A 27496-nucleotide genomic window follows, 5' to 3' on the forward strand; every position below is an offset into this window, starting at 1 on the left:
TAGTAATCAATCCACGTAGTCATTTTTGAATGATATTTAATTATGAAATACGCCGAACCAACCAATCGATCGATTCTAATAAACCGGAATCTATAATATGTACAAAGTCAATCCTTAACCCTTATTTATCACCGGTTTTTGGGTGGACGAGAAATATGTCAAAATGGCTTTCTACTCTGTTTGCGGTCGTGTTTACTTTACGATTTTAACTCACAAAATGGAGTTTCAATCTAAATAGTGTGTTTATTTGAGTGTTGACCTAGTTATGTTACACAACAGTGGGCCTTTCGGGCCGAACGATGTACCTATAAATATTGGAATCCCTGTGAATATGACTCAAATGTCAAATCCAATGAATTTAGGGCATAACTTGGGTAACTTGCCCAAAATGCCTCAACAAGCGCCTGAAACTGCTGCTCCGGTCTACGGTATACCGGATTATCGACGATTCGGTCACTCGCCTTTAAATATGGGGCATCCCATGAGCCCTTTCCCAAACTATCATCAAATGAACCAAACAAACTATGTCCATCCAAATCCTAATTTACCACATAATACGACACCAGGCAGTCTTGAAAATAACATTCTGCCCATGAATTTAAACACACACACCGAACACGGGCCTAGTTTGATGAATTACCATAATACTGAAAGCAAAAAGTTCGATTTAAACAACTTGCATTACAGAGAGAGTCTCAGTCGGAAGGTACCAATAAATATACCTCAATTACATCCTAAAGCCTTCCAAAAACATCTAGGAATGGATACAAATCATGATCAGTATAATACAGTACAAGAAAATCCATTCTACAGCCATGATTCAACAAAAGTACCAGAAAAGTCTATAATAGACAGTAATAGACGAAAAAGCTTAGAGAATACAGTGAAACTTATTGAGGATATACTTATAAGTAATACACCTAAAAAATTAAAAAATGTAAATACTGAATCTATTTTAATTAATGCATTAAACAAATCAAGTTTTGATATGAGAAACACGAAATCACATGGAATAGATAATAGTAAAGATTTACAAAGCACAAATATTAATTTAAGTCATAAAATAAACACACATGATACTAATTCCAATACTTTGCTAAGATCCCGATTGGAACTGAAAGATACGAAATCAGACCATGGTCTAAAAATGACCAGCAAAATCTCCCCGAAAAAATCTATAGATTCAAATACAAAACTACAAAATCTGGAGGAAGATCATACTAAAACAAAGAAAACTGGTATAAATGAATTGCCAGATGATTTAAGTAAAACACACAATGAAACGGAACTACATAAAATACAGAGTGAAATTCATTGTGCACCTTTAAGACGGAGTCTTATGAATAATAACCAGACTGAAAAAGAGGAGAGACGGAGAGTGTCCAATGGATCTGATTCAGAGAAAGAAGACTTACTAGCAGAAGTTGAGATCAAGAAAGAGATTATTGAAGGTGTAATCCAAGTAAAGGTACTCTTTTTCATGCATTTTGTTTTCTACAATGTAGGGTAATTGTGTCAGTTTACTGTCCGGTGTCAGTTTAATAACAATCAGTATAATAATACATTTCATTTATAATTTGCTACTTGCGAAATATATTTTTTTATGTAGATATTGTTTAGATATTAAGGATTGCATTAAGTCCAAATTTGTGCAACAATGAAGGTTTATATTCAATTTTTTTCGTCAAGTGGACAAAAACTAGCACAATGACCCTATTTAAGTAACTACAACACTATCCTTCTTGAGTTTACTGTTGAGCTTATTCAATTTGCTTTTGTGTTGTTTACATAAGAAAATTGTAATTGGAATGAGTTTTTGAAAATATGTTTATTTCAAATAATATAGGGTAATTCGCCAGTAACTAGCCACTGTTAGTAATTGGCCACCCTTAACTAAAACTGAATTCTATTCATCTATAAACAGAATTCATTTTAGTATAAGGTGGCCAGTTATTGAAACCTTATACTAAAATGAATTCTGTTTATAGGTGCATAGAATTCATTTTTAGTTTAGGCCTAATTACTAACAGTGGGCAATTACTAACAGTGGCCAGTTTCTGCCGAATTATGCTACTCATAATTAAGCAATTCAATTTCACACAACACAAACACTTTAAAGAACACACACCTACTTTAAACACTTTAAAGAGCTTTAAAGTGTCGAACTGTGTACACATATTTAATGATAATAATGTGTCTACCGCGTTATAAATGGGGGAGAAAGATTTATTACAACACGATTCAATAAATATAAAACATTAAATTAGCTTAAAAATAATAATACAAACTATCTCTAAACTAAATAAACTTAAAATAAAACGCCTATAAATAAAAAACGTCCCCCAAGTCACTGCCGATGGGCAGTGTGCCCAGAAGGCTGGCCGCATTGCCACGTTGTATGGCAATACTAACGCGTTAAGCAAAATTTTTATATAAATTCATTATTTGTACCTTAACGTTGGGTGATGTTGTTGGTGGGCTGCACTGCTGGCCCCAGCAAAATGTCAAAAAGATATTGGTAAATAACACTAAACTACCCAAAGAATTTATAAATAATCTCTATAATCGTAAATATTGTACTTTACTAATTCTATAATTCTTAATTTCTTGCTACTAGAAAAGATGAACTATAAATATTTCAAACATTCACTTAGTTATTTTCTTACTTAAAGGTGGAGCCGGTGGTATGCGACGAAAGCGAGAGTCCGCCGTTCCTCAAAGACAGTAACGCAATACCAAGAGATGTTTTAGACGCGGACGCTGTTATAGTTGAAGAGAATAATGTTGCAGTAGCAAAGGAAGCTGCGAAAAAGGGTAAGATTAGTGTAGGTGCGTGCGTGCGTGTGTGCGTGCGTGCGGGCTTGCGTGCGTGCGCGCGTGTGTGCATAGAGTAATATAAGTAAAGAAAGAGTGGTAACTCCATACATCAGTTTTCTTAGCAAAGCGCGCGTTATTTCGTTCGTAGTCGACATCTAACGTCAAGTAGTGGAACTATCAGCACGCGCGTAATTATATTGTTGTCCCGCCCATGATGCCGGCGGTCAATGCCACTGTGCGAGCGGTACAATAATATAATTATACGCGTGCGAGAGAGATAGGAACACGCGGGGTTACTTTATTTTTTTTTAGGGTTCCGTAACTCAAAAAGAAAAAACGAAACCCTTATAGGATCACTCGTGCGTCTGTCCGTCTGTCACAGCCTATTTTCTCGGAAACTACTGGACCAATTAAGTTGAAATTTGATACACATATGTAAATTAGTGACCCAAAAACGGACATGTAACGTAAACAAATGAATTTTAAGCATTGGGGCCACTTTTGGGGGGTAAATGAGTGTTCGATAGCGAAGGTGGACTGTATTTAACGAAAAAAGGGGCGAAAGTAAGGTGAAATTTAGGGCCGATGGAGCAAGAAAGTTGGGATAAGTCGAGATAAATAGTATGAAAGTTAAAACTAAAGTGTGTATATGTGTAGACGAAGTTACCTTTGATCCGGAGACTGTGGGAGCCAAATCGTTGGTCACCGTTGAAGACCGCTGGTGGTGATTCTGGCTTTCTGTCGCAAGCTAGAGGAAGCGTAAAATCGTTACCTGCAGTCGCCCAACTTAGACCTCTGATTTTCCCTTCCACGGATGAGTTCGGCTTCCTCCGGTACACAACACTGATACTAATGAATTAATGTCCTAAATGGTAGTAGTGCTTTGAATAAAAGTGCGAAAATAAGCGAGATCAACGAGAGTAGATGTGAACTGGTGGTAGGTTTTTGACACACTCGCTCTGTCAACTGTATGACAGAGCAACAGTTTATTTTTTTTAAATGTTTGAATTTTAACTGTGACAAAGTGTTGCCACAGTGAACGCAACAACTATTCTAAAGGTACGAATGGCATAATTGAACATTCCGCCCACCAAAATACACTAGTATTTTGACTAGACGAAAACAAAGACGATAGAAGTAAACTTAGAAAAAATAATACTAAGACTATACAAAAATAGACGACACAATGGTAGCGCTCGAAGAGCGATTAAACGGGTAAGGGGCACAGCTTGACCACGGGTCGTTTGTACAGTCCGGTAGCTGTGCGCACCGTCACCACACGACAAATCCCGTCGGACCCGGGATGAGTGTCGACAATGCGACCCAGAGGCCACTTCATGGGCCCTGTCTGCTCGTTGACTACGAGCACGAGAGTACCGATTTGGACGTCGGTTTGTTTGTCGTGCCACTTCATTCGCTGCTGCAGAGTATGCATGTATTCTTTTGACCACTTGGTCCAAAAGTCTTGGTGCATTTTCTGCAGCAACTTCCACCGTTGAAGTGGGCCCAGCCGAACATCCGAGAGATCTTCCTCGGGTACGACAGATAAGGGCTCCGTCGTGAGAAAATGGCCCGGAGTGAGGGCCGATAAGTCATTAGGATCGGTACTAAGAGGAGTCAGGGGTCTTGAATTAAGAAGAGCCTCAACCTGAGTCAAGATTGTTAGGAACTCCTCGTACGTCAACCTCTGGCTACCGATGACTCGAGCTAAATGTGTTTTGACAGCCTTGATACCGGCCTCAGCGAGACCTGAGAAGTGAGGGCTGCCTGGCGGATTAAACTCGAATTTAATCTCGCTATGCGTAGCAGCATCTCCTACGAGACGTTGCAGAATATTGCTCGCACCGACAAAATTCTTCCCCTGGTCGGACACCAACCGATTACACCGACCACGACGCGCGACGAAGCGGCGAAGCGCGGCGAGAAACGCGTCTGAGGACAGCTCAGTGACGAGCTCCGTGTGTACAGCCTTCGTCGAGGTGCACACGAAAACGCAAATGTAACCCTTGTAGGTCTTGTTGCCTCGCCCGCGACCCAGAGCTATGTCAAAAGGTCCACCGAAGTCGACAGCAGCACTCAAGAACGCTTTGAGCTGGGCTACCCGATAAGACGGCAAGTCGCCCATGAACGGCGCAGGAGCACCGAGTGGTCGAACACGGAAGCATTTCATGCATTTTGACGTGACTGCGTGGATAGCTCGCTTTGGGGACAGTATCCAGAAATGCTGCGCCAGCAAATTATGAAGCGTTTGGACGCCTGGGTGCATGAAACGCTTATGGTACTCGTCGATCAAGAGGGAGGTAAGACGGTCGTCGCGAGGTAGCAACAGGGGATGTTTAACATCGAATTCGAGAGAAGCTCGCGACAGGCGTCCGCCCACCCTCAAGAGACCCGCGTCATCGAGGAATGGAGACAATTTCTTAAATGCCTTCGGGAGAGAGTTCAAAAGATTGTTTTTCACTTTCTCGATCTCCGAAGCAAAGTGGTGTTGTTGAACAGAACGCACGAGGAACATGAGCGCCTGTTTAATCTCCAGGGGTGTTAAAGGGCCGTCCAACAAGTTGTTGGGCGTCTTTCGATTTCTCACGTTGTGCACGAAACGAAGACAATAGGCGAGGACACGTTGGAGTGTCGTCAATGCCGAGAACTTAGTCATAAGGTTGTCTGTCCACGTCTCCTGCACTGAGACAGTGAGGACTGTCACCTTACGCTCTTCATGTAGGACATCCACGTCGACTAACAACGTTGACTTAGGCCAGTCAGGCTTGTCCAGCACGAGCCAAGATGGACCCTTCCACCAGTTACTATGGTGGACCAGGTCGTCCGGCAAGAGCCCCCGCGACCCACAGTCGGCTGGGTTGTCGCCAGTCCTCACGTGTCGCCAACAATCGGGAGGAATAATTTCCTGAATGTGGCTCACGCGGTTAGCCACGAAAGTTTTCCACTTTGAAGGGCAAGACTTTATCCAAGTCAACGCAACGCTAGAGTCAGACCACGCCTGTACCTTATCGATTTTGTGGAGAGGCTCCAGAGCTGTTGCGACCGACTCCACCAGGTCTGCAAGCAGTACCGCGGCCAGCAACTCCAGACGCGGTATCGACAACTTACGCAGGGGTGCCACTCTCGATTTACCACAGACCAACTGGACGTACTGCGTTCCGTCCTCGCCTGTCGTTCGGACGTAAACCACCGCGCAAAACCCTCGCTCTGAGGCATCGCAGAACCCGTGAACTTCGAGCGAAACGAAGTCCTTGACCATACGACGCGGGACCGACACAGACTTCAGAGAGGGCAGCTGCGCTTTGTACTCTCGCCATTCGGATGCAAGGTTCTCTGGCGCGTCGTCGTCCCATGAGACACCTGAGACCCACAGCAGCTGCATGAGGTACTTCGCGAAGAACGTCACAGGTGAGAGCAGGCCCAGAGGGTCAAAGATCCGAGCAATCTCTGAGAGGATGGTACGTTTAGTGCACCGACGATCTTCGACAGCGACTTGAAAGGTGAAGTCGTCCGCCTGAGGTAACCACGAGAGGCCAAGAATTTTTAGAGAGATGTCCCCAATGGAGTTGAACTCCCGAAAGTCCTCAGAATACAAGTCTGAGGAGGGGACACCGTCGAAGAACTCCTGGTGGTTCGACGTCCACTTCCGCAAATGGAAACCGCCAGAAGCTAATATCGTCGACAACTCCGAACGAAGCTTCCGTGCTTGTTCGACAGAATGCGCTCCAGATACCACGTCGTCGACATAGATGTCGCGGTCTAAAACTGCTGAACCAGAAGGATATTCTTCCCTCGATTCCCTCGCCAACTGGGCAATGGTGCGGAGAGCTTGGTAAGGAGCGGACGAAACGCCGTAAGTAACGGTCAGCAGCCGATAGTCCCGGACAGGCTCATTGACAGACGGACGCCACAGGATACGCTGATATTCAGCATCTTCCGGGGACACTAAAATTTGTCTATACATTTGCTTGACGTCGGCCGTGAATACAACATTATGCCACCGAAAACGAAGGAGCAAGTGGAAAATGTTGTTTTGCAGCTTCTGGCCTGGCAGTAGCGCATCATTTAGCGAGATGCCTCGGCTGTCCTTGGCACTGGCGTCAAAAACGACCCGGAGAGGAGTACTGGTTGACGAGGGCCTCAATACTCCATGGTGGGGAATGTAGAAAAACTTCCCCACATCCACCCCCGGAGGGTCACACTCCTCAAGGTGGCGACAGCTTTCGTAGTCCTTCATAAAGGCTACATAGTTTCTATAGAAGTCGGAGTTACTCAGTAACTTCCGCTCCAGCGACGAAAATCTCTTGAGAGCGATGGCTCGAGAGCCCGAAAAGGTGGGTTTATTGGAATGGTCAGCGAAAGGTAGAGGAACGACAAATCTACCTTCTTCTGTGCGACGAAAGTTAGCGAGAAAATATTCTTCGCACAGCTGATCCTCCTTCGACAAAATGACGGTGTTCGGAGAGCTGACATCTTCCAACTCCCAAAACCTCTTAATAGAGTCGTCAATCGATAACCTGCCCACGACCAGTTGACAATTGTTACCACGGAACCGAGGACGACAAATGTCCGTAGCACAGTCGCCTGCATCACCCATCAAAATCCACCCGAAAATGGTGTTGAGGGCAGTCGCCTGGCCAGGGGCCCCATGGGTTAACCCAGGGCGCAACGAAGAAGCGAGAATGTTAACGTTCAGGAGCAAGTCAACAGGTCCTGGAATGTGCCAATGAGGGTCAGCCAACTCTAAGCCCCTGATATGGCGCCATGATGAGACATCAACATGATCCGTTGGCATTTCCGGACAAATTTTTGGCAACAAATAAGCCTCTACTGAAATAGCGGTATCAGAATTTCCAAGCCTGGACGAGACGGCACATGACAATGTGCCACCGGGCCTAGACACCACTTCACCAATACCAGTCACGACATGCTTTCCATATTCTGCCCGGAGACCAAGCTTCTTTGCACATGCCTCGCTTACAAAATTGCAAGCACTGGCACAGTCGAGCAAAGCCCTTACCTCTACCAAGCCGCCATGGGCATTCTTCACCAAAACCTTGGCAGTTGCAAACAAAGAAGAGGCCGCAACATTACTTGCCACCATTACCAGCGGATTAGATGTGTCAGACGGATGCTTCGAGCTATTTACATCCACAGCCGGGGAGGCAGGCACATTTGCATTATTGAAATGTAACAGCGTATGGTGGGAGAAACGACACTGCTCACACCGCTGCTTTGACTTGCAGGACTTGACAGAATGAGACCCCGACAAACATAGAATACACAACTTATTTTCTTTTACACATTTAAACCGATCAGCGGGGTCATATTTTAGAAAAGTTGGACAAGATACAAGGCTATGAGCCTGCTTACAGACTACACACGTTGGAGCAGTGACCACCAAGGCCATCTTTGGCTTACTAGAAGACTTACTACTACTAGGCTGAGGAGTACTAGCAACAAAGCCTGTTGACCCTGCAGCATCTAGCGCCCGGTATCTTTTTTCAACAAAATCCTGCAATTTACTGAACTCCGGGATATCATCTGAGTTATGCTCTAATTCAAACTGCTCCTTCGTGCCCCTATCCAGCTTTGACCACAGTAATTGAATGAGTAAGAAATTCTTATCCGGTAAGTCGAAACCTTTCAAAATGGACAGATTTTCAGTGAAAACCCGATGAACCCGCTGTAAGTCACTAGCCCGGGATGCCTTCACAGGTTCACACTGAACAAGCTTGTCATAATAAGTTGTAGCAATTAATCTAATTTTATTATATTGCTTGTACAGCGCCTCATATGCTACCTTATAATTGTCATCGGTGACAGGATAATTTTTTATAAGGTCATATGCCTCATTCTGCACACTCGACAGTAAATAGTGTAATTTTTCAACAGGGGCAATGTCTGTTCGCTTATCTACTAAAGAATTGAACAACTGTATGAACGTTACCCAGTTTTCAATTTTCCCATCGAAAGCTTTAATTTGTAACTTCGGCAACTTCGGCAAGACCGGCTGCGGCGTCCCCGACACCCCGGAAGCCGCAGCAAAAGCCTGCTTCCTATTCTGCAAACGCGATCTCACTGCCCTAACCTTCGAGTCGAACATCGCGGTATGGGAACAAATCTCGCGGTGCTCGCTTCGCGGAGCAGTACTTAAAAGCTTTATTTGAGCTTCATGAAAGTTTTTCGCAATTGTACACAATTCACTCTCGTCACACAAAGCTAATTCAGCATCCGACAACATTTGCAAATACTCTATTCTCATTACCTGATAATCACGAGCAATCATCACCGTGTCTACACCAGCATCATCTTTCTCTACAGACTTATCACCACCTCCCATATTAATAAACACAACACTACACAAAAATTGCAGTAATTACACAAAAAATGTTCAAAACAAACTGCAATTCACTTTCCACAACTTCAATGAGTTCAATGACAGACAGCTGACAGTTGACACTTGACAATTATGAAAAATGTTGCCAGCGCAATTAAATAAATGACCGAATGATTTTATTAAAGCACCACTACACGACCAACTTTCTTGCTTACCCTCGAACTTTTTATTAAGTCTACCCTAAATTTTGAATGTAAAAGATGACAACACAATTTCGACTAAGCAACTATGAGTACCAAAACGAGAAACGACAAACCATAGGTACTTTATCAAAATATGCGGATCGAAGGCCAAAATGTTCGATAGCGAAGGTGGACTGTATTTAACGAAAAAAGGGGCGAAAGTAAGGTGAAATTTAGGGCCGATGGAGCAAGAAAGTTGGGATAAGTCGAGATAAATAGTATGAAAGTTAAAACTAAAGTGTGTATATGTGTAGACGAAGTTACCTTTGATCCGGAGACTGTGGGAGCCAAATCGTTGGTCACCGTTGAAGACCGCTGGTGGTGATTCTGGCTTTCTGTCGCAAGCTAGAGGAAGCGTAAAATCGTTACCTGCAGTCGCCCAACTTAGACCTCTGATTTTCCCTTCCACGGATGAGTTCGGCTTCCTCCGGTACACAACACTGATACTAATGAATTAATGTCCTAAATGGTAGTAGTGCTTTGAATAAAAGTGCGAAAATAAGCGAGATCAACGAGAGTAGATGTGAACTGGTGGTAGGTTTTTGACACACTCGCTCTGTCAACTGTATGACAGAGCAACAGTTTATTTTTTTTAAATGTTTGAATTTTAACTGTGACAAAGTGTTGCCACAGTGAACGCAACAACTATTCTAAAGGTACGAATGGCATAATTGAACAATGAGAAAGTTAAAAAATAAAGTTTTACAAACTATATCGTGTTATAAATCAAATGAAAGAGCTCATTTTGACAATTTCAAATATATATATATTTTATAATATAAATAAATAGGTTAGAATTTATTTTAGAAAATAGGCAAAAATTTACCATTCGCCCCCCTTTATCTCCGAAACTACTGGCTCTAAAATTTTGAAAAAAATACACAAAATAGTTCTTTACCTATAGATGAGAGGAAAACCTATTAGAAATGTGCAGTCAAGCGTGAGTCGGACTTAATGTACGGAACCCGTGGAACGCGAGTCCGACTCGCACTTGGCCGGTTTTTTTAATTAAATTAATTATTGTATTCCAGGCTCAAATCCAAAGACCTACTTCGAATGTTCCCACTGTAGCCTCCTCTTCAGACACCCGAAGCGGTTCCTGGTCCACACGAAATGGCACACATTCGGATTGACCAGTGAGACGCGACACAGGATGGAGAAAGAGAGAGAGCTCAAGAAGAGTATGAAGAGAGAAGCTAGGATTATTGAAAGGTAATTTATGTGCTTTTAAACTATGCGTAGGGGGCGCCACAGGTCACAATGGAAAATGTTAGAGGAGGCCTATGCCAAGAGGCAAACTGAGCTTCGTGACATATTATAACAAACAAGAACATGTCTAGCACTCACACAAAAGAGAAGTTCAGAATAACAAGGCTTATCATCATCATCATCATCAGGGGGCGCCGCTACCACAGACAGTAAACACACAGCCTTTGTTACATCAATGTCGTATTTATTTGTAACAAAATATCTGTGTAAACTTGTCATAAAACTGTTCACGGTGTAGTAGGGTATTTCGTCAGTAACTGGCCACTGTTTAGTGACTGGCCACCCTAAACTAAAAATGAATTCTATTCACCTATAAGTATAAACTGAATTCATTTTAGTATAAGGTGGCTAGTTATTGAAGTTATTGAAACCTTATACTAAAATGAATTCAGTTTATAGATGAATACAATTCATTTTTCATCCACATCCACCGATGGCCACGATCTTCAGTCATGACGGAGCGGCCACAGAGAGAGAGAGAATGCATTTTTAGTTTAGGGTGGCCAGTTATTAGCTGGTGGCCAGTAATTGACGATTTACCCTATAAAAAGGCGGCAAATTAAAAAAATAGACGCGTAGGGTTGTCCTTTTTTTGCGCCTTTTTCTACTGACAATTTGGGGTTGCCAGAGTATAATAAAATATTATTTTTTAGAATGAACGCCCAGGAAGTGAAAGATGGTGCAGAGGGTGAAGTGCACCCGTGTAAGGACTGCGACAAGGTGTTCTCAGTGAAGAACAGTCTCAAAAATCATCGGCAGAAGTAAGTGTTCATTAATTTTGTGATTTGTATTATTTTCCAAAAAACTGTTTTGATTTATACACTAGGCGCCTATCGCCTTTGCGAAAAAAAAATAGTTGCGAAATAAACTATGATGAATACTAATAATTTCTGTAAAAGTAATGATATCCTAAGTAAAAAAAAAAGTAAAAGTAAAGTGGCGAATCCTGACCCACCGTGATACAGTTCACACTAGTAAGTTAAGTAAATTATGTAAGTAGTTTAAACACCTTTATTAACACAATAAAATATCTTTATCTTATCTTTATTCCATCAAAATCATAAATGTGAAATGAGCTGAGTTCAATATTAAGAATATGTATGCGTCGTTGTTGACTTCCCCGGAAAAAGAATTGAGCTCTATATGGTTGCCAAATTCTAGTTCAGATGGGATATAAATTAAGTTCAGGATTTGTCATGGCTCCGTGACCGTACCTGATGTATCACAAAATAGCCCTGAACGTCAGGGTAATTACAAAGAATAGGGTATTATACTGTATTTAAAATAAATTATTTTACACCATGCATGAAATACAGCACCAGATAATTATTAGAATAACACAGATAGAAGTTATTTTTAAACACAAGTTCTATTTAATAAATCGGATAGAAATATAAAAAGTAGGCGAGTTGACCGTGACGTCACGATGTAATGTTTCATATAAATTCCATATTAGCAAATCGTTTTGACAGTTCTAAAAAAGTAACTGATTTGACTTGTAGGAAAATACCATATTCCAGTGCTTTGTGGATGTGAAACCTCATAGACTGTTATAGTCTGTAGATTTGTAGCTGGCCCCGAGCCGCTAATCCTTAGTCTATTGTTAAGTAAAACCGCACGTGCCTCTACCTGTAAAAAAAAGGGTCGTGTAATTCTTTACGGTTGCTGAGTGCTGGCGAGTCGAACCAGTCTAAAATGTGCTATCCAGATGCGTAACAAAGGCGCGTTATCGGCGCACCTACACTGGTTTTTAGGGTTCCGTACCCAAAGGGTAAAACGGGACCCTATTACTAAGACTTCGCTGTCCGTCCGTCCGTCCGTCCGTCTGTCACCAGGCTGTATCTCACGAACCGTGATAGCTAGACAGTTGAAATTTTCACAGATGATGTATTTCTGTTGCCGCTATAACAACAAATACTAAAAACAGAATAAAATAAAGATTTAAATGGGTCTCCCATACAACAAACGTGATTTTTGACCAAAGTTAAGCAACGTCGGGAGTGGTCAGTACTTGGATGGGTGACCGTTTTTTATTTTGCTTTTTTTTTCGTTTTTTTTTTGCATTATGGTACGGAACCCTTCGTGCGCGAGTCCGACTCGCACTTGCCCGGTTTTTTTTAGCGTTGGGCTAGCCTACGCTCAGGTGCCAATTAGAATAATTAAGACCCTTTTTTGCAGGTAAGTAGCACGTGCGGTTTTACTTAACAATAGACAAGGGATTAGCAGTTCGGGGTCTGTTACGAATCTACAGACTATACACCCCGCACAGACAAGATGGCTGTCTCTACTACCAGTAGTAAAAAGGCTAATAGAATAGCTTCCAGCTTTAAAGTTATATTTTCAAAGTGCAGTTTTGAATGATAAGCTACTTGCAGCTCAGACAATCCTTGAAAAATTCATGAATCCATCAACGGAGTTATATCTATTCTGCCCCAGATACCACCCGACTAGAGTCCGCGAGTGTAAGATCTGCAAAGCGTCGGTGACGGGGTGGATGGCGCTGCGCGCGCACATGGCGGCGCACGCGGCCGGCGCGGCGCCCGGCTTCGCCTGCCCCGAGTGCCCCAAGCGGTTCAAGTACGCGCACTCTCTGGCCAAACACAGGGACACACACTTAGTAAGTCAAAAAATAATAAGTTTTTGGCAAAAAAATCATTTATGGTACCAGTTTTTGTCGCTGACTGTACTTTTCATTCCACAGGCAACTAATACTCATCGAGACAATAGGGTATTATACTGTATTTAAAATAAATTATTTTACACCATGCATGAAATAAAGCACCAGATAATTATTAGAAAAACACAGATAAGAGTTATTTTTAAACACAAGTTCTATTTAATAAATCGGATATAGTATAAAAAGTAGGTGAGTTGATGGTGACGTCACGATGTAATGTTTCATATAAATTCCATATTAGCAAATCGTTTTGACAGTTCTTAAAAAGTAACTGATTTGACTAGTAGGAAAATACCCTATTCTAATAACCCCAAACTCAATTTGGTTGCGTTGTTTTATCACATCACAGAGTTCCTATGGCCACCTCCTGTCTCCATCATCCGATCAGCTCGATGGTATCATAATATTGCATTGTCACCCGACTTACATGTGTACCTATGAAATTTTTCAGCTTCATTGGAAGTCGGGAAGTGGGTCAAATTTAACTTGCAAGATTTGACCCGTACATACATAGTTAGGTACATTGCAAGTAAAAAAAAAGCTTGTAAAAGTAACAATCTAGTGAGCGCGACAGAAGACATAGGGTAATTCGCCTGTAACTGGCCACCTGTTAGTAACTGGCCACCCTAATTTAAAAATGAATTCTATTCATTCACCTATAAACAGAATTCATTTCAGTATAAGGTGGCTAGTTATTGAAGGCTGGCTAATTATTGAAACCTTATACTAAAATGAATTCTATTTATAGCTGAATAGAATTCATTTGTAGTTTAGGGTGGCCAGTTATTGGCCGGTGGCCAGTTAGTGGTATTTAAGAGATAAGAGATCTTTATTTGCGTACCATAGTACAGATGTTATATACATGGACCCTAGAAAGGGTGTAGCAAAAATTTATGGTTCACAATTTCACAGTTTTGGTTATTATTACTACTGACTTATACTTAGGTTTCGATATTATAATACTTATACATTTTCTAAATTGCACTTTTAAGTTGTAACAGCCTCTTCTAACGAATACTTGAATCTTATTACCTATAAACAAGGACTACTACATTACGTTTTAAGTACTTATTACTGTTTGTATTAATATAAAATATGTTATAATATAATACCATTATATTTATATTATATGTACAAGTTACTATTTATTTATTTACATAGTATCATCCTCCATAAATTCGGCTATTGAGTAGTAACATTTATCCATCAGCATAGTTTTAAGGCGGTTTATGAAGTTTGAGTCTGTTTTTAAATATGTGGGGATTTTATTATAAACATTTATGGCTCTGTAGTATGGTCCGTTTTTGTATATTTCTAGTTTAGGCTCCGGGAGTTTTATGTAGTGTTGACGTCGAGGGTTTTGACAAAATTGGAATAAATGTAAGTTTTTTCCGACAAATGTAGCTACTTCCAAAATGTACAGAGAGGGGAGGGTCAGTAAGTTAAGATTTTTGAAGTGTGGTCTACAGCTGTGGGGTGGATGTATATTTACTAGGATCCTGATACATTTTTTCTGCATGATGAAAACGTTTTGAATGTCGGTGCTGTGGCCCCACAAAAGAAGCCCGTAGCGTAGCCATGCGACTGCTTGCGAGTGATACGCCGCCAGCGCACACTCTAAGGTAGTGCTACACTTCAATACGCTAAGTGCATACACAAATCGGGCAAGTTTATTTATAATTTTTTCTACATGTTTTTTCCATGTCAAATGGCTGTCCAGTGTAAGGCCCAATAAGGTGCAGTCGGGTACTTCTTCAATATTTAGGTTGTTTATTACAGTGTTGAGGTTTAGCGGTTGCTTTTGTCTTGGTCTGAATTGGATTAATTTTGATTTATCATTATTTATTATGAGGTTGTGATCGTTGAGCCAATGAGTTATTGAGTTAAAAGTTTGTTGTATGTAGGAACTGCTGCTATTGTTATCTGGGCATTGGAATAAGATCGATATGTCATCGGCAAACATAACAACTTTGTGTTCAGTGGATTTTGGAAGGTCATTTATGTAAATGAGGAATAGGATGCACCCTATGACACTTCCTTGTGGGATTGAGTTCTCGATATATCGTATATTGGATTGGATATTGTGTAATGTTCTGGTTTGGTTTTCAAGGTGTTCTATTTCTACATATTGTTGTCGTGACGTGAGATATGACTTCATCCAATCTAGCGCTTTACCGCGTATGCCCTATATAATACTCGTAGGTATAAGTAGGTATAAGTATAAATGTAATTTCATGTTAACATTTGGTTACATTTTTTCTGCAGGAAAAAACCCAAAGCTGCGAGCAATGCTCAAAAAAATTCGGGTCGCAGGCGTTATTGAAGATGCATATGAAATGCCACGAGCGGGCCGCCAGGGGCGCCACGTACAGGTGCACTTACTGCGGTAAAGGCTTCTTCGAGAGCTACAATTTACAGGTAAAAACCTACTATACCTACCAGTGCTATACCTACTACAAGTCTGTATCTTTAGGTATTTAAATAAAAGTAAACAAACAATTTGTACATTTTCGGAGCCACGATAATGCATCGAAACACATTAAATTCGCCCGGTTTCGCATCGTACCGCAGTAAAAGGATCTTCCGCGTCCCTCAAAATAAGACGAGAACGCCTTATGCAAGACGCTTCCCACAATTCCTCCACCCGTTTATTTATAACCACATATCAAAACGCTTCAATGTACAAGATATGACAGTCAAAGAATTTCAGACCATTGTTCGTATGTGGTTAATCTCTCTCTCATACCAGGCAACAGAAGATACATTGAAACCTTTGCAGTAAGCACAACATCTCTTTTTCACGTACACACTCACACACACAAACACACTCACACACACACTACCACGGTCGCACAGCTTATACCATAAGTTTATAATAATAAGTTAATAACATAGATTGTTTGTTAGCTTTTAAAAATAGTTTAATTTATATTAGCTGTTTTATATTTGTAAATTCGCTTTTTATCTGTATTTTTTTCGCATCATCTTATTGATAAATCTACTGGAATTTCCTAGAGTCCTCACGACACAGGCTTGACCTAGTGTGAGGGCTACTGCTAACCAAATTGTAATATTTTATGTGAAACTGTTTTGTTAAGCCTATGTGACATCTATACCTGGTAACGAAATAAAATTTTTGTATTTTTTGTATTTTTTTTGTAGTTATAACATTTATTGGTTACCTGACTTTAACCTACTGTTCAATTATGCCATTCGTACCTTTAGAATAGTTGTTGCGTTCACTGTGGCAACACTTTGTCACAGTTAAAATTCAAACATTTAAAAAAATAAACTGTTGCTCTGTCATACAGTTGACAGAGCCAGTGTGTCAAAAACCTACCACCAGTTCACATCTACTCTCGTTGCTCTCGCTTATTTTCGCACTTTATTCAAAGCACTACTACCATTTAGGACATTAATTCATTAGTATCAGTGTTGTGTACCGGAGGAAGCCGAACTCATCCGTGGAAGGGAAAATCAGAGGTCTAAGTTGGGCGACTGCAGGTAACGATTTTACGCTTCCTCTAGCTTGCGACAGAAAGCCAGAATCACCACCAGCGGTCTTCAACGGTGACCAACGATTTGGCTCCCACAGTCTCCGGATCAAAGGTAACTCCGTCTACACATATACACACTTTAGGTTTAACTTTCATACTATTTATCTCGACTTATCCCAACTTTCTTGCTCCATCGGCCCTAAATTTCACCTTACTTTCGCCCCCTTTTTTTTCGTTAAATACAGTCCATTTTCGCTATCGAACATTTTGGCCTTCGATCCGCATATTTTGATAAAGTACCTATGGTTTGTCGTTTCTCGTTTTGGTACTCATAGTTGCTTAGTCGAAATTGTGTTGTCATCTTTTACATTCAAAATTTAGGGTAGACTTAATAAAAAGTTTGAGGGTAAGCAAGAAAGTTGGTCGTGTAGTGGTGCTTTAATAAAATCATTCGGTCATTTATTTAATTGCGCTGGCAACATTTTTCATAATTGTCAAGTGTCAACTGTCAGCTGTCTGTCATTGAACTCATTGAAGTTGTGGAAAGTGAATTGCAGTTTGTTTTGAACATTTTTTGTGTAATTACTGCAATTTTTGTGTAGTGTTGTGTTTATTAATATGGGAGGTGGTGATAAGTCTGTAGAGAAAGATGATGCTGGTGTAGACACGGTGATGATTGCTCGTGATTATCAGGTAATGAGAATAGAGTATTTGCAAATGTTGTCGGATGCTGAATTAGCTTTGTGTGACGAGAGTGAATTGTGTACAATTGCGAAAAACTTTCATGAAGCTCAAATAAAGCTTTTAAGTACTGCTCCGCGAAGCGAGCACCGCGAGATTTGTTCCCATACCGCGATGTTCGACTCGAAGGTTAGGGCAGTGAGATCGCGTTTGCAGAATAGGAAGCAGGCTTTTGCTGCGGCTTCCGGGGTGTCGGGGACGCCGCAGCCGGTCTTGCCGAAGTTGCCGAAGTTACAAATTAAAGCTTTCGATGGGAAAATTGAAAACTGGGTAACATTCATACAGTTGTTCAATTCTTTAGTAGATAAGCGAACAGACATTGCCCCTGTTGAAAAATTACACTATTTACTGTCGAGTGTGCAGAATGAGGCATATGACCTTATAAAAAATTATCCTGTCACCGATGACAATTATAAGGTAGCATATGAGGCGCTGTACAAGCAATATAATAAAATTAGATTAATTGCTACAACTTATTATGACAAGCTTGTTCAGTGTGAACCTGTGAAGGCATCCCGGGCTAGTGACTTACAGCGGGTTCATCGGGTTTTCACTGAAAATCTGTCCATTTTGAAAGGTTTCGACTTGCCGGATAAGAATTTCTTACTCATTCAATTACTGTGGTCAAAGCTGGATAGGGGCACGAAGGAGCAGTTTGAATTAGAGCATAACTCAGATGATATCCCGGAGTTCAGTAAATTGCAGGATTTTGTTGAAAAAAGATACCGGGCGCTAGATGCTGCAGGGTCAACAGGCTTTGTTGCTAGTACTCCTCAGCCTAGTAGTAGTAAGTCTTCTAGTAAGCCAAAGATGGCCTTGGTGGTCACTGCTCCAACGTGTGTAGTCTGTAAGCAGGCTCATAGCCTTGTATCTTGTCCAACTTTTCTAAAATATGACCCCGCTGATCGGTTTAAATGTGTAAAAGAAAATAAGTTGTGTATTCTATGTTTGTCGGGGTCTCATTCTGTCAAGTCCTGCAAGTCAAAGCAGCGGTGTGAGCAGTGTCGTTTCTCCCACCATACGCTGTTACATTTCAATAATGCAAATGTGCCTGCCTCCCCGGCTGTGGATGTAAATAGCTCGAAGCATCCGTCTGACACATCTAATCCGCTGGTAATGGTGGCAAGTAATGTTGCGGCCTCTTCTTTGTTTGCAACTGCCAAGGTTTTGGTGAAGAATGCCCATGGCGGCTTGGTAGAGGTAAGGGCTTTGCTCGACTGTGCCAGTGCTTGCAATTTTGTAAGCGAGGCATGTGCAAAGAAGCTTGGTCTCCGGGCAGAATATGGAAAGCATGTCGTGACTGGTATTGGTGAAGTGGTGTCTAGGCCCGGTGGCACATTGTCATGTACCGTCTCGTCCAGGCTTGGAAATTCTGATACCGCTATTTCAGTAGAGGCTTATTTGTTGCCAAAAATTTGTCCGGAAATGCCAACGGATCATGTTGATGTCTCATCATGGCGCCATATCAGGGGCTTAGAGTTGGCTGACCCTCATTGGCACATTCCAGGACCTGTTGACTTGCTCCTGAACGTTAACATTCTCGCTTCTTCGTTGCGCCCTGGGTTAACCCATGGGGCCCCTGGCCAGGCGACTGCCCTCAACACCATTTTCGGGTGGATTTTGATGGGTGACGCAGGCGACTGTGCTACGGACATTTGTCGTCCTCGGTTCCGTGGTAACAATTGTCAACTGGTCGTGGGCAGGTTATCGATTGACGACTCTATTAAGAGATTTTGGGAGTTGGAAGATGTCAGCTCTCCGAACACCGTCATTTTGTCGAAGGAGGATCAGCTGTGCGAAGAATATTTTCTCGCTAACTTTCGTCGCACAGAAGAAGGTAGATTTGTCGTTCCTCTACCTTTCGCTGACCATTCCAATAAACCCACCTTTTCGGGCTCTCGAGCCATCGCTCTCAAGAGATTTTCGTCGCTGGAGCGGAAGTTACTGAGTAACTCCGACTTCTATAGAAACTATGTAGCCTTTATGAAGGACTACGAAAGCTGTCGCCACCTTGAGGAGTGTGACCCTCCGGGGGTGGATGTGGGGAAGTTCTTCTACATTCCCCACCATGGAGTATTGAGGCCCTCGTCAACCAGTACTCCTCTCCGGGTCGTTTTTGACGCCAGTGCCAAGGACAGCCGAGGCATCTCGCTAAATGATGCGCTACTGCCAGGCCAGAAGCTGCAAAACAACATTTTCCACTTGCTCCTTCGTTTTCGGTGGCATAATGTTGTATTCACGGCCGACGTCAAGCAAATGTATAGACAAATTTTAGTGTCCCCGGAAGATGCTGAATATCAGCGTATCCTGTGGCGTCCGTCTGTCAATGAGCCTGTCCGGGACTATCGGCTGCTGACCGTTACTTACGGCGTTTCGTCCGCTCCTTACCAAGCTCTCCGCACCATTGCCCAGTTGGCGAGGGAATCGAGGGAAGAATATCCTTCTGGTTCAGCAGTTTTAGACCGCGACATCTATGTCGACGACGTGGTATCTGGAGCGCATTCTGTCGAACAAGCACGGAAGCTTCGTTCGGAGTTGTCGACGATATTAGCTTCTGGCGGTTTCCATTTGCGGAAGTGGACGTCGAACCACCAGGAGTTCTTCGACGGTGTCCCCTCCTCAGACTTGTATTCTGAGGACTTTCGGGAGTTCAACTCCATTGGGGACATCTCTCTAAAAATTCTTGGCCTCTCGTGGTTACCTCAGGCGGACGACTTCACCTTTCAAGTCGCTGTCGAAGATCGTCGGTGCACTAAACGTACCATCCTCTCAGAGATTGCTCGGATCTTTGACCCTCTGGGCCTGCTCACACCTGTGACGTTCTTCGCGAAGTACCTCATGCAGCTGCTGTGGGTCTCAGGTGTCTCATGGGACGACGACGCGCCAGAGAACCTTGCATCCGAATGGCGAGAGTACAAAGCGCAGCTGCCCTCTCTGAAGTCTGTGTCGGTCCCGCGTCGTATGGTCAAGGACTTCGTTTCGCTCGAAGTTCACGGGTTCTGCGATGCCTCAGAGCGAGGGTTTTGCGCGGTGGTTTACGTCCGAACGACAGGCGAGGACGGAACGCAGTACGTCCAGTTGGTCTGTGGTAAATCGAGAGTGGCACCCCTGCGTAAGTTGTCGATACCGCGTCTGGAGTTGCTGGCCGCGGTACTGCTTGCAGACCTGGTGGAGTCGGTCGCAACAGCTCTGGAGCCTCTCCACAAAATCGATAAGGTACAGGCGTGGTCTGACTCTAGCGTTGCGTTGACTTGGATAAAGTCTTGCCCTTCAAAGTGGAAAACTTTCGTGGCTAACCGCGTGAGCCACATTCAGGAAATTATTCCTCCCGATTGTTGGCGACACGTGAGGACTGGCGACAACCCAGCCGACTGTGGGTCGCGGGGGCTCTTGCCGGACGACCTGGTCCACCATAGTAACTGGTGGAAGGGTCCATCTTGGCTCGTGCTGGACAAGCCTGACTGGCCTAAGTCAACGTTGTTAGTCGACGTGGATGTTCTACATGAAGAGCGTAAGGTGACAGTCCTCACTGTCTCAGTGCAGGAGACGTGGACAGACAACCTTATGACTAAGTTCTCGGCACTGACGACACTCCAACGTGTCCTCGCCTATTGTCTTCGTTTCGTGCACAACGTGAGAAATCGAAAGACGCCCAACAACTTGTTGGACGGCCCTTTAACACCCCTGGAGATTAAACAGGCGCTCATGTTCCTCGTGCGTTCTGTTCAACAACACCACTTTGCTTCGGAGATCGAGAAAGTGAAAAACAATCTTTTGAACTCTCTCCCGAAGGCATTTAAGAAATTGTCTCCATTCCTCGATGACGCGGGTCTCTTGAGGGTGGGCGGACGCCTGTCGCGAGCTTCTCTCGAATTCGATGTTAAACATCCCCTGTTGCTACCTCGCGACGATCGTCTTACCTCCCTCTTGATCGACGAGTACCATAAGCGTTTCATGCACCCAGGCGTCCAAACGCTTCATAATTTGCTGGCGCAGCATTTCTGGATACTGTCCCCAAAGCGAGCTATCCACGCAGTCACGTCAAAATGCATGAAATGCTTCCGTGTTCGACCACTCGGTGCTCCTGCGCCGTTCATGGGCGACTTGCCGTCTTATCGGGTAGCCCAGCTCAAAGCGTTCTTGAGTGCTGCTGTCGACTTCGGTGGACCTTTTGACATAGCTCTGGGTCGCGGGCGAGGCAATAAGACCTACAAGGGTTACATTTGCGTTTTCGTGTGCACCTCGACGAAGGCTGTACACACGGAGCTCGTCACTGAGCTGTCCTCAGACGCGTTTCTCGCCGCGCTTCGCCGCTTCGTCGCGCGTCGTGGTCGGTGTAATCGGTTGGTGTCCGACCAGGGGAAGAATTTTGTCGGTGCGAGCAATATTCTGCAACGTCTCGTAGGAGATGCTGCTACGCATAGCGAGATTAAATTCGAGTTTAATCCGCCAGGCAGCCCTCACTTCTCAGGTCTCGCTGAGGCCGGTATCAAGGCTGTCAAAACACATTTAGCTCGAGTCATCGGTAGCCAGAGGTTGACGTACGAGGAGTTCCTAACAATCTTGACTCAGGTTGAGGCTCTTCTTAATTCAAGACCCCTGACTCCTCTTAGTACCGATCCTAATGACTTATCGGCCCTCACTCCGGGCCATTTTCTCACGACGGAGCCCTTATCTGTCGTACCCGAGGAAGATCTCTCGGATGTTCGGCTGGGCCCACTTCAACGGTGGAAGTTGCTGCAGAAAATGCACCAAGACTTTTGGACCAAGTGGTCAAAAGAATACATGCATACTCTGCAGCAGCGAATGAAGTGGCACGACAAACAAACTGACGTCCAAATCGGTACTCTCGTGCTCGTAGTCAGCGAGCAGACAGGGCCCATGAAGTGGCCTCTGGGTCGCATTGTCGACACTCATCCCGGGTCCGACGGGATTTGTCGTGTGGTGACGGTGCGCACAGCTACCGGACTGTACAAACGACCCGTGGTCAAGCTGTGCCCCTTACCCGTTTAATCGCTCTTCGAGCGCTACCATTGTGTCGTCTATTTTTGTATAGTCTTAGTATTATTTTTTCTAAGTTTACTTCTATCGTCTTTGTTTTCGTCTAGTCAAAATACTAGTGTATTTTGGTGGGCGGAATGTTCAATTATGCCATTCGTACCTTTAGAATAGTTGTTGCGTTCACTGTGGCAACACTTTGTCACAGTTAAAATTCAAACATTTAAAAAAATAAACTGTTGCTCTGTCATACAGTTGACAGAGCCAGTGTGTCAAAAACCTACCACCAGTTCACATCTACTCTCGTTGCTCTCGCTTATTTTCGCACTTTATTCAAAGCACTACTACCATTTAGGACATTAATTCATTAGTATCAGTGTTGTGTACCGGAGGAAGCCGAACTCATCCGTGGAAGGGAAAATCAGAGGTCTAAGTTGGGCGACTGCAGGTAACGATTTTACGCTTCCTCTAGCTTGCGACAGAAAGCCAGAATCACCACCAGCGGTCTTCAACGGTGACCAACGATTTGGCTCCCACAGTCTCCGGATCAAAGGTAACTCCGTCTACACATATACACACTTTAGGTTTAACTTTCATACTATTTATCTCGACTTATCCCAACTTTCTTGCTCCATCGGCCCTAAATTTCACCTTACTTTCGCCCCCCTTTTTTTTCGTTAAATACAGTCCATTTTCGCTATCGAACACCTACATTATTTGATCATGTAATGTTTCCATCTACCCTCAACTGGCTTAACGAACCATTTGAGGGGAAGATTTTGTTTATTTTTATTTAAATACCTAAAGATACACACTATAAGATTTTTTATTTGCATGAATACTTAATTCTAAATTACATAAGTGTTGTTTTGTAAAGTGGTGTATAGTATTCGGTCGCAAAAAACGACATGCATATTTTACCAAAACTGTTCTACTAATTACTGTAAATATCTGGGACACTTCTTTGCTCGGAAAACATATAAAAAACTCTAAAAAGCGCGTTTTCCCAGAGATAAGACGTAGCTAGATCCATTTTCGCCCCCGAAAACCCCCATATAGCAAATTTCATCGAAATCGTCTTAAGGTATAAGATAGATTAAAGTTCAAAATCGTATCGCTATAAAAAGTAAATACTTTATTCATGTAGGCCTAGTAGCAAGCACTTATGAACGTTTTACATAATAATAATTATATTATCTTAATCTAATTATCAGAGCAATTTATTGAAGTTAATATTATTCCATAGTAACATTGGATTATTATACAGATCAAATTTAATACTAAGAATAAGATCGTCAAACACATGGCGCCATACCTTTGGCCTATTGTCGAGTAGATGGCGATACTGTTTGACATTTAACAAATTTAACACATATCTGTAAAAAAATAAAGATCAAAGTCAAATGGCATTCTAAAAGTGTTAATCATTTGTGTCGAAAGATGGCAGTAAATGTACTGACTAGATGTTTAATTTACTTTGACAATATTCCTCTAGTATAAATTCTCTTTGCTCATATGTGCAACTTACTTACTCGTAATAGGTAGTCTGATATGGGGCTGTCCAGAAATTACGTCATCGATTTTTGACCCCCCCCCTATAATCATCCAAAAATCATGCTTCAAATGGCCCCATTTCCTCCTACTTCATGCTACCGTCATCCGATGTCCAGACCCCCCCCCCCCCCCCCCCTAATTTGAAATGACGTAATTTATGAATAGCCCCTATGCACAATTATTTACCAGTACATTTTTTGACAGGTGCACGAGAGGACACATCGCAACGAACGCCCATTCACTTGCGACATTTGCAAGACCAGCTTCGGGACCAATTCTAGTCTCAAGCGGCACCTCAAAGTTGTGAGTACAAGCTCAGAATAATAGTAATAGTAGTAGTAGTAGTAGTAATCACATTATTGTACACAACACAGGTTTACATAATATTTACAGAAATAAAGGTACAAAGGCGAACTTATCCCTGTAAGGGATCTCTTCCAGCTAACCTTCGAGTAGATGAGGGGAGAATTCAAATTAGATAGACAAACTTACGGAATGCACAGTAACATTTTAAAAGTAAACTAACCAAAATGTCCAAAAGTAAATAAAATACATCAATAATATTATAAAATAAAATACATGCTTCATACATAAATACTAAACATATATTACATATAATATAATTATATATATATGTATATATATATACAGGGTGGAAAGGCACGACGATCCTTTCCGGAAATGGGAGATAGTTTAGCCTAAGCTATATATTTTCTGCATAGAAACTATGTTAATATGGGAAACCGTTTCTAAATTATGGCCTTTTAAACATCCATGCAAAAAACTACTTTGTTCTAACCCTAACAGGTGACAGGGTCACTGAACTTACTTGTAAATAATCAGTATACGACAGGAAATTATGCTAATTTGTTGCCATCTAACCATTTTTAGGTCTGCTTACAACACGGTAAGAATCGTTACAGGATTTTCGCTTTCTTAGTGGTTCCACTTGGTCAATACTTGAATGAAGTAGTTATTTTATTCTAATATTAATAATATTATAAACCACAACATTGTTTACAACGACAGTTCAAATGGTGACATTGAGAACCACTCAAAAGTATGCAATCGTTTTATAAATAGCTATGATTTCCTTGACTGATAAAAAGGTTTTAGTTTCTTAACACGTTTCACAAAATTATTTTCGAATAATTGGAAACTATCTAAAATAATAAAAAATTACAAGTAGGTTGTGTTAGATGCACCAAATGAACTTGCAAAAATGAAATACTAAGAATAAATCAAGAATAAATACTTCTTAAATACCAAACTAACAAACCTTCTTGCGTGGTAGGAAATAGACAAGACGTCTGATGTTTGAAATTAAATTTTCATTGAACTTTACTTTAATGTCATATTCTTCAAATAAAAATGCCGTTGTTAGATGCTCGTGGCTATTTAAATTTGTGGGGCTGTGTAAAAGATATGGTGTACCAAACGGAATGTGAAACTGCGACGAAATGAGACAAAGGCTAATTGGTGCTTTCTGCGGAGGAAAAATGACGAAGAGCATACACTATCGCATGTGCATCGACATACTCGGGCACGGGCTGCGGCGGCGTTGTAAGACACGGAGGTACATTTGAACACCGTATGTGAAGAGAAGATAGTGTTAAATATTGGCAAAAAGTAATTATCTAAGAAAGTAATAAATTTTTTTGTAATATTTTTGCATTCATTTGATTTATTTGACATTTATGCGTCATTCATACATCATTGCGATTCTGTCAACGATCGGAAAAAAGTGTAAAGTCCCGAGCTTTCCCGACTGAGATCCTTAATCTATAGCCGTGATGTGCACATGCTATAGGGTTGTCACCACAGTTAAAAAGTAGTAAATTTGCTATTTTTATTTATTACTCAATTAACGATTCTTACCATTACCAATCGTCTCTGTATCACTTAAACGACCTAATACTTCCGGGAAGGATCGTCGTGCCTTTCCACCCTGTATATATATATATATATATATATATATAATAGTACTAGGTACAGAAGATTCACTCTCTAACAAAACGCGTCTGTTACGATACGATCAGGACAGATATGACCGCTAGGCGGCGACAGCGCCACGCGCGGCTTATGGCTAGCCACCAAAATTGGTGTGGAATGGATGTACTTGTAGCTACTTGTTGCTAAGCGACGAAATCGCGGAGTGAGCCACGCCTGGTATAAGTTTATTAATTTTATTATGCACAGGCAACCATACGCCTGCAAGCACTGTAAAATAAGATGACCAAACTATCTTTTTGCGCCTCGAATGATGGTCCCTATCACAGTTCATTCTAATATGGAGTACAGATGTAGTGCATAATTATTTTCCATAATTTTTTCACGGAAACGTACGAACGTGTCTTGCTATTTCAGTGAGTCGGTACAAAAAGTACTGAGGTTGACTGAAGTAGCATGACAAATACGAACGTTTCCGAGAAAGTACGATGGAAAACAATCATGCACTACATTGTGTCAATTTTTAGAAACACTTAAGTAATAAAAATACGAAAAAAAAAAACATTTCTTTTATTGTGACGTTTTCAACCAAAAGGCACCACATTGTAGGTTCTCGATAAGGTTGATTTCAAATTGAAGCTATATGGAAATAGCGTCTTATTGACAACCGATGATAAAGTACTCTTTTGGTTGAAAATGCCACAATTATTTTTTAAACTAAGCCCCACCTAAAGAGACTTAAATAACTGTCATAGGGACTATCATTTGACCCGAGAGATATAATAAGGACCTAATTAACCCTTAATTTTCAGTCTCACAGCACCTCAAAACCCTATACCTGCGAAACATGCCACCGCAGCTTCGCGTCTAGCACAACTCGCGCGCGGCACACGGCGCGCGCGCACGGCGACGCGTCCGCCTTCCCGCACAAGTGCGCGCTGTGCCCGAGGCAGTATAGCGCGCTGAAGGAGCTGCAGAGACATATAGGGAAGACGCATAAGGAGGAGAGAGATAGAGGAGAAATAGGGTAAAAAAAGACACTGTGAAAGTCATTATTACATTTGGCATTTTAGTCGTTTTCTAGGTTTTTTGGCCTATCGTGCTAAATAAGGTGGATAGTCAGTTAACACCCTCACAAGTGCAAGCTCTGTTCAAGACAGTACACTGCCCTTAAGGAGCTACAGAGACATATAGGGAAGACGCATAAGGAGGAGAGAGATAGAGGAGAAATAGGGTAATCACAAAACACATTTCAAACTGGCTATATTTTAATATGACAGCAATTAATAAGAAGTGTCATGTTAGTCGTTTTCGAGGTTTTCGTGCAATATTGGCTGAACATCGATAGACCTTATCTCGTCGCAATAAGAGCAATAGTCGGTTACCACAGTGCTCTGAGGCACCGCGTTCG

The 27496-nt window shown here is 42.2% G+C and overlaps 1 protein-coding gene across 1 annotated transcript; it reads left to right on the forward strand.

Annotated features, from left to right (window-relative positions):
• The first annotated feature begins 151 nt into the window (after positions 1-151).
• LOC134803714 (zinc finger protein 16-like) lies at positions 152-27496 on the forward strand. The gene is made up of 8 exons (XM_063776520.1): positions 152-1468; positions 2673-2814; positions 10431-10611; positions 11322-11429; positions 13105-13285; positions 15611-15763; positions 24340-24438; positions 26898-27496. The coding sequence occupies exons 1-8, from the start codon at positions 266-268 to the stop codon at positions 27114-27116; spliced, it is 2286 nt and encodes a 761-aa protein (XP_063632590.1). The 5' UTR covers positions 152-265; the 3' UTR covers positions 27117-27496.

This window comes from Cydia splendana, chromosome 27 (genome assembly GCF_910591565.1).
Source record: "Cydia splendana chromosome 27, ilCydSple1.2, whole genome shotgun sequence".
Taxonomy (NCBI): Eukaryota; Metazoa; Arthropoda; class Insecta; order Lepidoptera; family Tortricidae; genus Cydia; species Cydia splendana.